This window comes from Toxorhynchites rutilus, chromosome 1 (assembly GCF_029784135.1).
Source record: "Toxorhynchites rutilus septentrionalis strain SRP chromosome 1, ASM2978413v1, whole genome shotgun sequence".
Taxonomy (NCBI): domain Eukaryota; kingdom Metazoa; phylum Arthropoda; class Insecta; order Diptera; family Culicidae; genus Toxorhynchites; species Toxorhynchites rutilus.
The window spans coordinates 47,111,964-47,124,378 of NC_073744.1; the positions used below are offsets into that span (position 1 = coordinate 47,111,964).

Below are 12,415 nucleotides of genomic sequence, written 5' to 3' on the forward strand. Positions count from 1 at the left end.
ACAATAATTTGAATACATTTAGGGAGCCACGGAAACAGATGTTAACATGAATGTTATTATAAGTCATTCCTAGGATAATGTTTCGACGAAAGATTATCTTCGGCATAGATAACGATATTTTCAACCAATTTATCTTCAATCGAACAAACGCTCTATTCCAGACATGCTTTCTAGAAATTCTTCATTATCGTAACGAAACTGTGGCGTAATTTGATCTGAAAATACTATCCTCATCAACCGATTTCATTGAACTAGCCGAAGTTCCCTTCGATGGTGTGGAATGGTCCTACCATTATTTGTAATTGGCCCATTTTCTTTTCTGTCGGTTTTCGTACTTTAGGGTTGGGAAGGTAACTAATACCGTTTTTTTTGTGATTATAAATGTTACCAACGTTGAAATGCGGTTGTTTATTTTACGATCGGACACCGTTCGGACAACAAGTGCATATGCATTGTGCGAGTGGGATTGATCAGTTGCAGTTGAAAACGAATAAGCAGGAGGCTTTCACTTTGTGTGATTCAGGCGGAACAGGAATTGTTTGATGATAAAAGTGTGTTTGTGAAAATAAGTACAGAAATAAAAATTCTTCGAAGATTAATGTGACTGAGAGATGCTATCTGTCGTAAATATGGGACATGTAAAAACAGTTCGCCCGGGTGATGTGTTATTTTGTTTGCCCGTGATTTTTGCAACTCTCAGTGTACTAGTGACTCGTGCCGATCCTGTTCCAGAGCCGGATCCAGCAAGAATTCTTGGAAAATATATCTTTTCCTATCACCCTTCGGAAACCGATTATCACCTATCGCGCCAGCCTTTGGATACGAGCAACATGGTTGAGAACGATGACTATGACAGCGAACCATCCGCTAGTCACAGCAGCTACGGACACTCGTATTCCGGATCGGAATCGCCTGGCTACATGACATCATACACCACATCAACGAAGCATGGCGATTCTAGCGGTTTCGATAGTGACAGTTACGAAGATAATGACGATCGAAAAAATTACTACACCAGCAGCTCGGCCTACCAGAAAACAAAACCAATCATTCCGATCCTGCAGTCGTACAGCATTATTCATGCCTCCAAAGACAGTTCGGCCATGATCAAAAACAGTGACAACTACAACAACAACTACAGCAGCAACGAAAGCGAAGAAGAAGCGGAGTATGAACAGACTTATTATAAGCCTCCGAAAGTGATTCACACCAAAGCGAAGATGATTCCCATAAGCCAACACGTCGAGGTGGAACGGCCGGTTCCTGTTCCGTATGTTAAGAAAATACACGTGCCCATTCCGAAAGGGGTGCGGATTCAAATTCCCCATCCTGTGCTGGTCCCCGTGCCGCAGCCGTATCCTGTGCACGTTCCTGTATCGCAACCAGTGGCGGTAGGTTGATCTTTTGCCATTTGAATAATTATGTAAAAATGTCACATGAAATTGGGACGGCTTACGAGCAATTTGCGAGTTTATTTTTTTATTTTTTTATAATAGAGTATTTCGAAGTAAAATCTGCCAGAAAAATTAAAACAACCTTTTGTGACGCTCTCCAATTTGCATGAAACTTACAACATTCTTCCACAGATCGATTGTCCTGTACCAATCAAGACTATTCATTCAATACAGCCTATATTTATTAGGGTGCCAATGAATGTATGGGAAAAAATCGATCCTAAAATTTCAAGAACTTACCCGATACAAAATGTTCACCACCTCGAAAAATTTTTAGGATGTTGTGTTCAAGACACGACCGCTGTGTTGACGTAGAACTACGCTGTGGTTTAATTCAAGTCGCTTGTTCATAACTGCGGATATTATTTTATAATGCAACGAAAATTTTGAAATAACCATTCTACCAGTTTGGTTGCCCTGAAATGTTTTGTGGTGTAGAACTACGTATTTCATTAAGGGTGCCAATCCAGGTCACGTTTTTATGGAATAAAGTTAAAGTTAATAACTATTTTTACTAACTAGAAGTATTTCCATTTTCCCATACATTTGTCATTTGTGAGCTTCCCTACTCATGCCGTCAATAACGAGCAGCTTATCGGCGACCAGTGATGCACCCGTGGCCGAGTGTTTAGCGTCTCACATTATCATGCCGGGTGTTCGGGTTCGATTCTCGTTCCGGAGGATTTTTCGTCAAAGAAATTTCCTCCGACTTGCACTGTGGTCACGCGTATTCAAGAGCTTGCCCCTCGGAATACATACAAGGCGTGTTATTTGGCTTAAGAAATCTCAACTAAGTATTAATAAATGACGCTAGTTAATGCATACGTTGAGACGGCAAAACGTTAATGCCATTCAAGAAGAAGAAGATATCGGCGATCAACGAAGGGAAATGATTTAAAGGTGAAGGTTCCTCTACAGGTCTATAAGGTACGCTTTGTTGCAACGTCTACCATTCTCTGCGAAACTCTCCCTGCTGGAGGTTATATAGCCACGTGTGGGACAGTGGTATTTTTCCAGCGCAGTAGAAACTAGGCATTATATTTTCAACCCCGAAACCTGATGCAGACTTTAGTCAGCCTGAAGGTTATAGGTCGATAACGCTGCTTACCTGGCTTGGTAAATTTTTTGAGAGAACGGTAAATAGACGTCTCATTACGGAACTGGATCCACACCAACCCGCGTGTCTTGCTGGCAAGGGAGTTCACATCTCACATCTTGTTAAGCTGGAGTCCCTTATTACCTTCGAGCAGAATGAGTACGTCTAAATAATATCTCTCGACATTTCAAAAGCTTACGACATAACATACAGACCTGAAATACTTCACAACTTAGCTTTCTGGATAATTTCTGGACGGATGATGAATATTTCCAATTGCCTCAAGCCGGGTTTAGACGTGTAAATATCAAACAAATGTCAAACGATCCGATGAATTCCGAATGCATCCATACTACGAAATTTGACATTTGGTTTACATGTGTGGGGCTACTCGCAGCCGGGCTACTTCAAAGGTTTTGTCGTAGAACTACGTCTTTCATTAAGGGTGCCAAATCAGAAAACAGGTCACGTTTTTATGAAATAAAGTTAACGTTGATAACTATTTTTTCTGTGAACGGATTTTAACGATTTGCATACCAATCGAATCGGATATTTTCTAAGATTTGTTTGATATGCTATACATTACTATCCCATAGTCTGTATATGGTCTAAATTGATGAAAATTGGAAGCAATCTCATTTCCCCATACATTTGTTCTGTCCATTTGTGTGCTTTTCCGAACAGAACTGTCAATAACGAGCAACTCCTTGACGAGCAACGGAGGGGAAATCTTAAAATTTAAAGTCTCCGTGAACGAAGGAGAAGAAGAATAACGCCTACAGTATAAACAGTGGATCTCGGAAACGTCCATTCTTCGTGAGCAGGACGGCGAGGGATCGAGTGCCTTCTCAAAGCAATTGGGGTGGACGCGACCAAGTTACTCACTCGCGCTGATGTCTCGAGCATTGCAATCATTGTATCAAACTGACGCCATTGCATTAATGTTTTGGGCAACACAATTTTGTGGGAGTCATCAAGCTAGGCCTAGGAATTCTGCCTGTGATTTGGTTTAGCATGGCGGTAGCAAAACTTTTTCCACCAAGGATGACAGCTAAGCTAATCTAGACAGGCCATAATAATAATAGAAAGGGTTTCTGTTGAGAAGAGCGTAAAATGGAGATAAGTGTGTGTATATTTAGATGCTTCAAGCCATCGATATATGGCTATTTGTGTGCGTACGTGCGTGCTTCATAACCCGTACGTAAAAATAGTGCATCTTCGCTACGCTGAAAACCCATTTGTATCTGCTCTCGTGTGCATTGGCCCTGTCATTGTTGTTTGGTGGTGCAAATTATGCGGCCGTAATGATAAATTTAAACAAGGAGGGGAGATAGCGGGGGGGGGGAAATATTTGCGCTAGGATATTAGTAATGAACCTCTGCTGAGGCAAATAATCAGTCTTTTTCCAAGCAGTTAACATTGTTTGTTTTCCGTTATCATAAAGGCTTCGTTGGTGCCTTTGACATTGCATCAATGCATTGAACTGACGCTATGGTGAAGCAGGCGTTAAGGTAGTTCGCCAAAACATTATTTGGGGAATACCAAGGATCTTGAATGTCGTGCTGGAAGGTTATAAGTTATGTGGGTTCACGTGCCAGTCGCAAAACTGCCTTCAACTAGATATATACATATATATATATATATATATATATATATATATATATATATATATATATATATATATTTCTAGTAGCTTTGAGCCACCAATGTATGGTTCTGTATACATGCTATGGCAAACGCTTGTTTGGGGCTTGGTTTACGTTGTACGAACGATTCCTAGAGGTGCGATTCCACTGAGGCAATACTAAATAACAGGCAGCATGATATTTGATACTTGCAAATATTGTCATTGTTGTTGTTTCCATACGGTGCCAAAGATATATGGATGTAGTTATAACATGTGGAATAATGGTACTGATGCAACAAGTATATAATCGACTGTAGTCAAGTCTATGTCAATTGCGAAAAAGGCCACCGGAATAGCGTTCGAGGTAAATTTTCAATGCATTGACATGAAACAAATTGCGACATACAATAGGGCTAGTGTATTGTTCTGCGAGGGGGAGAATGAATCATCAATCAACTATCGACAATTGATTCTACAATAAAAAAACATTTCAGGGCGATCAAACCATTCTACCATTCTACTAAACATCCATGCCTCTCACGCTAAAGGTCACGAGTTCAATTCTCACTCCCGACATTCTTCCAAAAATGGAAGTAAAAAGTGACGAACCATCTAAATGAGTTGAAAATCACTATAATACAGATAAATACAGAAAAAAAGTCTACTAAACAGATATTTCTAAAATTTCACAGCATTATAAAATAATATCCGAAGTTTTAAACAAGCGACTTGAATAAATTAACAGCGTAGTTCTACGTCAACAATGCGGTCGTGTCTTGGACACAACCTCGCATTTTTTTTTTGTTTTCAAACGGGCGAGTAGCCCCATACATGCAAATCAATTGTCAAATTTCGTGGTATGGGTCCGTTCGAAATTCTTCGGATCGTTTGACATTTACTCGCAACCGAGTTACTGACAACGTCTAAACCCGGCTTTAGAGACAGATACTTCGAAGTGGCTGCAAGTGGTTCACTCAGAAGCCTCAGGAAAGCAGATAATGGACTTCCACAATCAATCCTGTCCGTAACGTTATTCCTACACCCAAAGTAAATTTTTAGCACATTTTCTGGCATCCCGATTTATTACATTAAATGAGCTGAAAGATAACATGAAATGTTCTACTCCCCAATACATGTATATCATTTGTATAATATATATGCTAGAGCCAATATGAGGGAGCGAAACAGGAGACACATTCGAATGAAAGCTTTTCGTATAGTTTGCCAAATACACGGCCCAGACAGAGGAAGATATATTCTCGTTCATGTTCTTCTTTATCGTCTTAGAAAACACCTTCCAACTTCATTTTATGATGAGGTGTAATATTATCACGCTCCTTCATAATAGCGCTGGCAGCTATATGGATAGCGTGGTCGTGTAAAGTAACTTTGTATTCCAGCCGGTCTGGTTCGATCCCCATTGACGTTGCATGGACTTTTTTTTTTGCACAATCCCAAATGAAAAGAGATAAGAAAACAGGAAGAGATGTCTGCTCGCATACATACAAACCATTTAAAAGCTTCAAAATAGCTCATTATTTGCGCATTTGACTCTCATGACCAGGAAATGGTATGTTTTCTGCCAACGCTAGTTTGGATGTAGTGGCTATGCAACCAATCTTTAATGCTTTACCAAATGAAGTAGAAAATCTACTGTATGCGAACGATGTCATACTTACAGTAAAGGGAACGAATCATCAAACTGTTCGCAGAGCCCTTAGAAAAGCTGTTGCAGCTGCAGTAAAATGGGCATTTAGCGTAAGTTTCACCACTGCTCCAAACAAATCTAAACTGGTCGATCTATTAAAATCAACAAGACCCCAGCACCACGTGTGAGAAGCATGAACATTCTCGGGGCAATAATTGAGTCAAACCTCAACTTTTTAAGCATTTTACCTTCGCATGCTCGAACATCGTCTCAAAAGGAGTAATCACTTTTTAGAGTAGTCACTTCATAGCTTTTCTACGGCTTGGGAATCACAAACATCAACATCGAGGCAATTGAGCGAATTTTAGGATCCACGTATAATGATGTAGCTCGGCAGGCGTCTGGTGCATTTCCAACTAGCCCCATGAGCCCAATGAGGCTTTTGAGTTTCTCGTCGCTGTATGTTGCACTTTGTGGAAAAACGGCATGAAGAATCTCTGGACGCGGAATATTTTTTGACGTAGGATTACGTCTTTCGGGAACATATTGGGGTACAAATTGAAAATCGAAAAACGAGTACATCGTGAATATTGTCCAATTTCAAACGCTTATTGCTCAGTCATTTCATGATGGATTGATGAAATTTTTGCGTCAATCGATTTCGGCACTTCATAGCAATTTTTTATATTGAAGAAAACAATATATGTCATGAAACTAACTATCGAACAATTGAAAAATCTCAAACCCTATCCTAACGGAAATATCCACTTCTGATTGGTGGAAATTGACGACACATGCTTCATGAAATTTTATATCAATGTGAAAAATTTAGCACAAGTGTAAGTGTAAAATTGTATATGGTAGCAGTTGTGTAAAAAATTACTTGATATATGGAACGATTTATTTCAATTTTCATGAATAAAAACCAAGGTGTGTTCCCGCTCGAGAACGGGTCGTTTGGTTTAAGCTGCCTGTTTTGTTGTGTTCATTTTCACCCAAGAAAATTTTATACGGCGAGAAAAATTGGAAAAGTGAATAAAAATTTAAAAAAAGTGATTTTCCATATGCTGTTAGTCTAATTAAAAATCGCATTGGGTTGAATATACACTCAGAAAGTAAAAATTATAAAAGAAAGTTATCTTTTCCATTTCAAATATGTTTTCTCTATATTAAATTAACATGTTTTTTACTGATGAGAAAAATTGATGATTGTGTTCGGTATTGGTAATTATTTGATATTACATTGGTGAGTTTTTTTTTATTTCATCCAAACACAACACAGTCCGCGTTAATTGGAAAATCCGCGTAAAAAACCGCGTAAAAAGAACTTGGTGGACTACGCAAAAGACAACAACACTCGTAACGCTTATTCCGTATATCAGTATGAGAATCGATTATTTGAAGATTGATGAGTTTGTTCTGAAATTGATCCGAAACTTTCGACGGTCGAAAGGGATTTCAAACCATGTCCAGATCCTGTTATTTGATATAAGGAAAATATGTTTTAAGTTTAGCTTGTTGTAAAGAGTCTTGACAAATGCTGTACAATTTCCTTTTTATGGTCTACTGTACTGTTTCGTCGTCTGTTCCATCATCATTCACTGACGAAAGTCTTTCAAACATTGCGAAGTTATTCAATTGAACATTACATTTCGATTTGGGAATTTTTTCCGAGGATCGCAAATTTTAGCGTATCCAATAAAGTTTTTGTGGAAATTTTTGCTAATCATTACCATCTACAAAGCGAAGTAAATGAGCAATATTTCCTGCACAATTCCCCCCTTTCAATAACCAAATTCCCCACTAGGGGGGAATTCCCTACCGGTTGAAAATCACTGTTCTAGGGTTATCAAGGGAAGCACTTTCTTTTTTTTTTTTTTTATCTTCGCTTATTTTTCGTCGGCCTATTTCCGCCACTTTAGTGCCAATCACCGACATCAGGGAGGCGACTCCACCTGTTCCTACCTATCAGACTCAACAACTCATGAGCCGGGCCAACTTCTTTTACTTCCGCTCCGAAGGAAGACGTAACCAGAGATTTTTCGCCTCAGAAAATCCCAACGACGCCAGCTGGGATTGAACCCAGGCCGATCGGATTGTGAGGCTGTTACGCTAACCATACAACCACTGGCGCCGTCTAAAGCACTTTCTTCAACCATTCCGAAATTTGATGGCCTTTGCAAAAAAAAAGGATTAGATAACCCGAATTATATGAGCAGTTGAAAACCTTTTGTTTCACCGGTTCATTTCTTTGTTGCTCTATTGCAGTGAGTAGAGCTTTCTGAATGGAATTCAGTTGAACTGTAGTCAGTTTAGGCTTCTTTGAAGGAGATTCCAGATTCAATAGAGGCTTTGGTGGTGTTGTTTTGAAGAGTGTTATGTGCATCTTTTTTCTGCTCATTCAGCCTCGCTCTTTGACAGGGGCAGAGATTTTGCTTCGAATTTTTAGGAATCGGTTTTTCATCACTACTAGGTAGCTCCGATCCTCGGGGGCGTTTTGTTGACCCAGAGATATGCCGAATCAGTGCTTGCAGTCGAACTTCCTTTGCAGGGATCCCAGCTGCGACGAAGTTCTTCAGCTCCCTTCTCTGACCCTTGGTGAGGTTTATTTTCCATGAAAAGTGGACTTCGGCTAAATCTACAACTTTAGATTCAGTTTTTATGGTGACGCTACATTCGTCACTATCATCCTCTAGCGACTCACAGCGAGTCGGAGTATTGGGGATGGAAGAGGAGCATGACTGAACATCCACAGGTGCGTCGCTCAGTACTTCATCCTCTTCTACACTCATAGAGTCGATCTCTATGGAGGTTTTTTCCGACAGAGAGAGGCTGCCGGAACCCGAAGTTTTTTTTTAATTGTTGTCATTTGGATTATTCATAGAAGTCCCACGAGTCTCGCGGTAATGAAGGTCCGCTGCATCAGTGTGCGACTTAATGCAGCAAGTACAGACGATACTGTGGAGGGTGCTCTGGTGCTCCATAGGCTCCATTAACGGCAGGGTTTAGACCCCCCTACCATTCATTCCTCGGCATGGGTAGCGTCACACATTGGCTTAGGGGTTTATCCATTACATTCTTTCCATAATAACCATGGATAACAGCTATTACAACCATCCTGCTTTTCTGGGGCTTTGGACCCACTGCTCTGGTTCTCAATAAGGTTCAGGTTCTTATTCGGACATGCTATTATTGGGATCCGTCATTCGTAGGCAGAGTACATGGCCCACGGCCCACCCATGTACACCTAATGAACCATAACCCCTCACCCTTTTTGCATATACTGTGGAGTGCAAACAACCGTCCCACATTCAATAATGGATTGCAGATGATATGAACCCATAAGAAAATCATGCGGAACCAATGGAACTAAGTGAAATACTAGCTAATGATACGGCAAAAGAAAAAAAGCCCTTTTAATTTTTTTTAAGAGATAACAATTTGTTTAATGAGATCTAATTAGTTATAATCAATGTCATAAGAAAATAAAATGTAACAAAAATGTAAAACGTAAAATGACACGAATGTCAGGCACCTTAGTGGTAAAATGTCATAAAAAAATAAATAATAATATTTAGAATTTTACTAATTTCCATCCCAGGTCCTCTTGTGTCTTTTATCGCGAAAAGTAAGAAGATTTGTGTTCGTTTGCTGGACGACGAACCAGGAATATCCCCCTGCAGCAGACCATCCAAAAATGTCACAAATATCAAGTACCTTGGTTGACTTCGAAGTCACATATGATACTATAAACCGAGGACAACTATGAAAAACCATGGACGAGCACGGATTTCTCCGAACGCCGACCAGACTTACTCATGCAACGAAAAGGTGTGCGATGCAGTATGCGAATCATAGGTTATCTGTCAGCATCGTTTGAAACTCACAGAAAAATTCGACAAGTTGATGTATATCGAATGTACGAGTCGAGATCTATGGAACTTCGACCCCCTAAGAAAGATATCTTGTGCAAAACCCTAAACTTTGGTATTTCGAGCTTTTGTTTTTCCGGATTTTGAGAACTCAGGGGGATAAACCATGAAGTGGAAGGTCGGCCGGGGATGTAATGTGCCAGGAATTGCGATTCAAATGCAAACTTTTTGCATGTTTTCTAAGATTATGGAAACCATCATGTTTTCGATTCACGATTTTATTTCGATCAACCTGAATTGAGAAGTTGCCATGCTATATAGCTTGATTAAGTTATACAGGGTGGGCCATTTAAAGTGGAAGGATTTGTTTTTGCAATAGCAAAGTAAAGAAGTGGAATTTTAAATTTTTTTTTGAAATTCATTTATTTTGGTCCAAGGAGATTTGTTCTAACTACTTTTTGATTATGATATCTCGTAAATGACCGCCTATGGCCTTGACCGCAAAATGTGCCCTTTTTTCGGCATTTTCCATCACTTTGCCCAATGTTTCGGCCGATATGGCAGCAATTTCTTGTCGGATATTGTCTTTCAGCGCAGCCAGGGTCCTTGGTTTACCAGTGTATACCTTGGATTTTAAATATCCCCATAAAAAAAAGTCAGGAGGCGTCAAATCAGGTGATCTCGGTGGCCAGTCATAATCGCCGTTTTTCGATATTAATCTTCCGGGGAACATTTCGCGCAATAATTTGGTCGTGGCAGCCGCTGTATGGCATGTAGCGCCGTCCTGTTGGAACCAGTAATTGTCCAATTCATTTTCACGAACAAATGGCAATAAAAAATCGGTTATCATTGTCCGATAACGCTCCCCATTCACGGAACGATGGCGACCTGATGTCGATGGAGTCTCTGCAACACTGGCTCGAACGGCATCAATATTCTCGTCGAAACGTCTTGGTCGTTGTCTGGACAGATGACTGGCATTACCAACACTACCAGACGATATAAATTTGGCATATAATCGACGTATAGTGTTGTCTCCAGGCGATGTTTTAACTTTATTTTTATTTTTCCACGCACGTTTAGTTAACACAATTGAGAAGTTATTTTGAATGTACAGCTGAACAATTTCAGCGCGTTGTTTAGGTGTGTATTGTTCCATGATTAAAATTGTACTGAAATGACGCTTCCAACGCGGTATGACATTTGTTAATCTGACATCTCTGTCAAAAGTTATGGGGTTGCCAGATGCTTCCACTTTAAATGGCCCACCCTGTAGTATAAAGAAATCAACGTGTGTGAAACCTTCGACAGCTCAAAAACATATTATCGAACTCACGTAAAACTGGTATAACATTCGATAACATAATCCAACGCTTTTCCATTCCTCTTTCAGGTACCCGTGATCAGAGAAATCACCATACCGATTGAAAAAATCGTCCCGTATCCGGTGGAGAAGAGGGTTCCTGTTCCCATCGAGAAACCAGTTCCGTATCCAGTGGAAAAACATGTCCCGGTGCACATACCGCAGCCGTACCCGGTCAAAGTACCAGTAATAAAAACAATCGTACACAAGATGAAACCGCCGCGCACTATTGGCTTCGGAAGTGTCACAATCTGACAAAGCCGTTAAGGTCATAATTGTTAAGTAAGCTAAAGAGAAATAATCGAATTATGGATATTATTATGCATACCCGGTTCCACTCTGCCGTTAGTGTGCATCGTTTACCATTACCGTTATTGTTGCTAACACGTTTTTCGCTCTTCGCCGCTGTAAGGAAGGCTATAAGGAAGAAGCGGCGAAAACCATAACAAACGCGAGCGCGAATGAAAATTAAACTGTGAAAATCTCGCGGATATCGCGAAATTGAAGCCCACACAGAGCAAAACCCATTATGGGGAACCTGTGTGTAAATTTCCACCGTTAGCCAAGCATTTTATATCGTTTACAATGTGTAAAGCAACAGTTTAAGTGAGCTTGTGATTACTACGCACAGCAATAACGGATCGTACGTTATTAATTCATAGCATTCCAATTATTTTTGAATCGACGAAAGAGACGAGGAAGCCAATAGGGGCGTGTGGAAACAATGTTGATATTGTACCTTCCATAATTCCTGGTAAATTTTCTCTCCAATGTCAAACGATAGCAGTGCGATGAGATATGGTACGAACTATGTTGTTTTTAATTTATATTATTTTATTCTATTTGTTTTAGAGACAGCGATAGCCCATTTCCAACTTTTGTATTCTGAATATTTTCATACGCATGATAGCTCCAAGTTTTTTTTTGTGTAAATAGAGTACCTATACCCAATATACCACCTATTCGTTGTTAGGTTCGTAAATATGAGTACCGTATGTTGATACAACTAAAATGGTATTAAAATAGATTGAAAGCAAACATTTATTTTTTGTGGACTATAGATACTGAAAGAATGCTATTGGGTTGCTGATTCTAAGGGCATTCGGGGATTTTTTGGTCGATAGTTTGATCGGTCGACTTAATAAGTACGGTGCGATAGGCATATGCGCCAGGGCTTGGAAATATCGAGCTTATTAAGTAATATCGAAAATAGATTTTTTATCTTTATTTTGTCTCGCGATACTGCTATCATTCATCCGACATCATTTTACTGCTGTGTTCATTCATATTCATTCTGTTCTATCTGAGCTTTCTCCAAAGTTAGAATCATGAATTATCTGGAGAGGTTTGATCCG

General features: G+C 39.8%; 1 protein-coding gene across 1 annotated transcript; it reads left to right on the forward strand.

The window, feature by feature from the left end:
• The first annotated feature begins 221 nt into the window (after positions 1-221).
• Positions 222-12,058, forward strand: LOC129762250 (uncharacterized). The gene is made up of 2 exons (XM_055760328.1): positions 222-1,391; positions 11,091-12,058. Exons 1-2 carry the CDS (start codon positions 612-614, stop codon positions 11,313-11,315), a joined length of 1,005 nt encoding a protein of 334 aa, XP_055616303.1. The 5' UTR covers positions 222-611; the 3' UTR covers positions 11,316-12,058.
• The last annotated feature ends 357 nt before the right edge of the window (positions 12,059-12,415 follow it).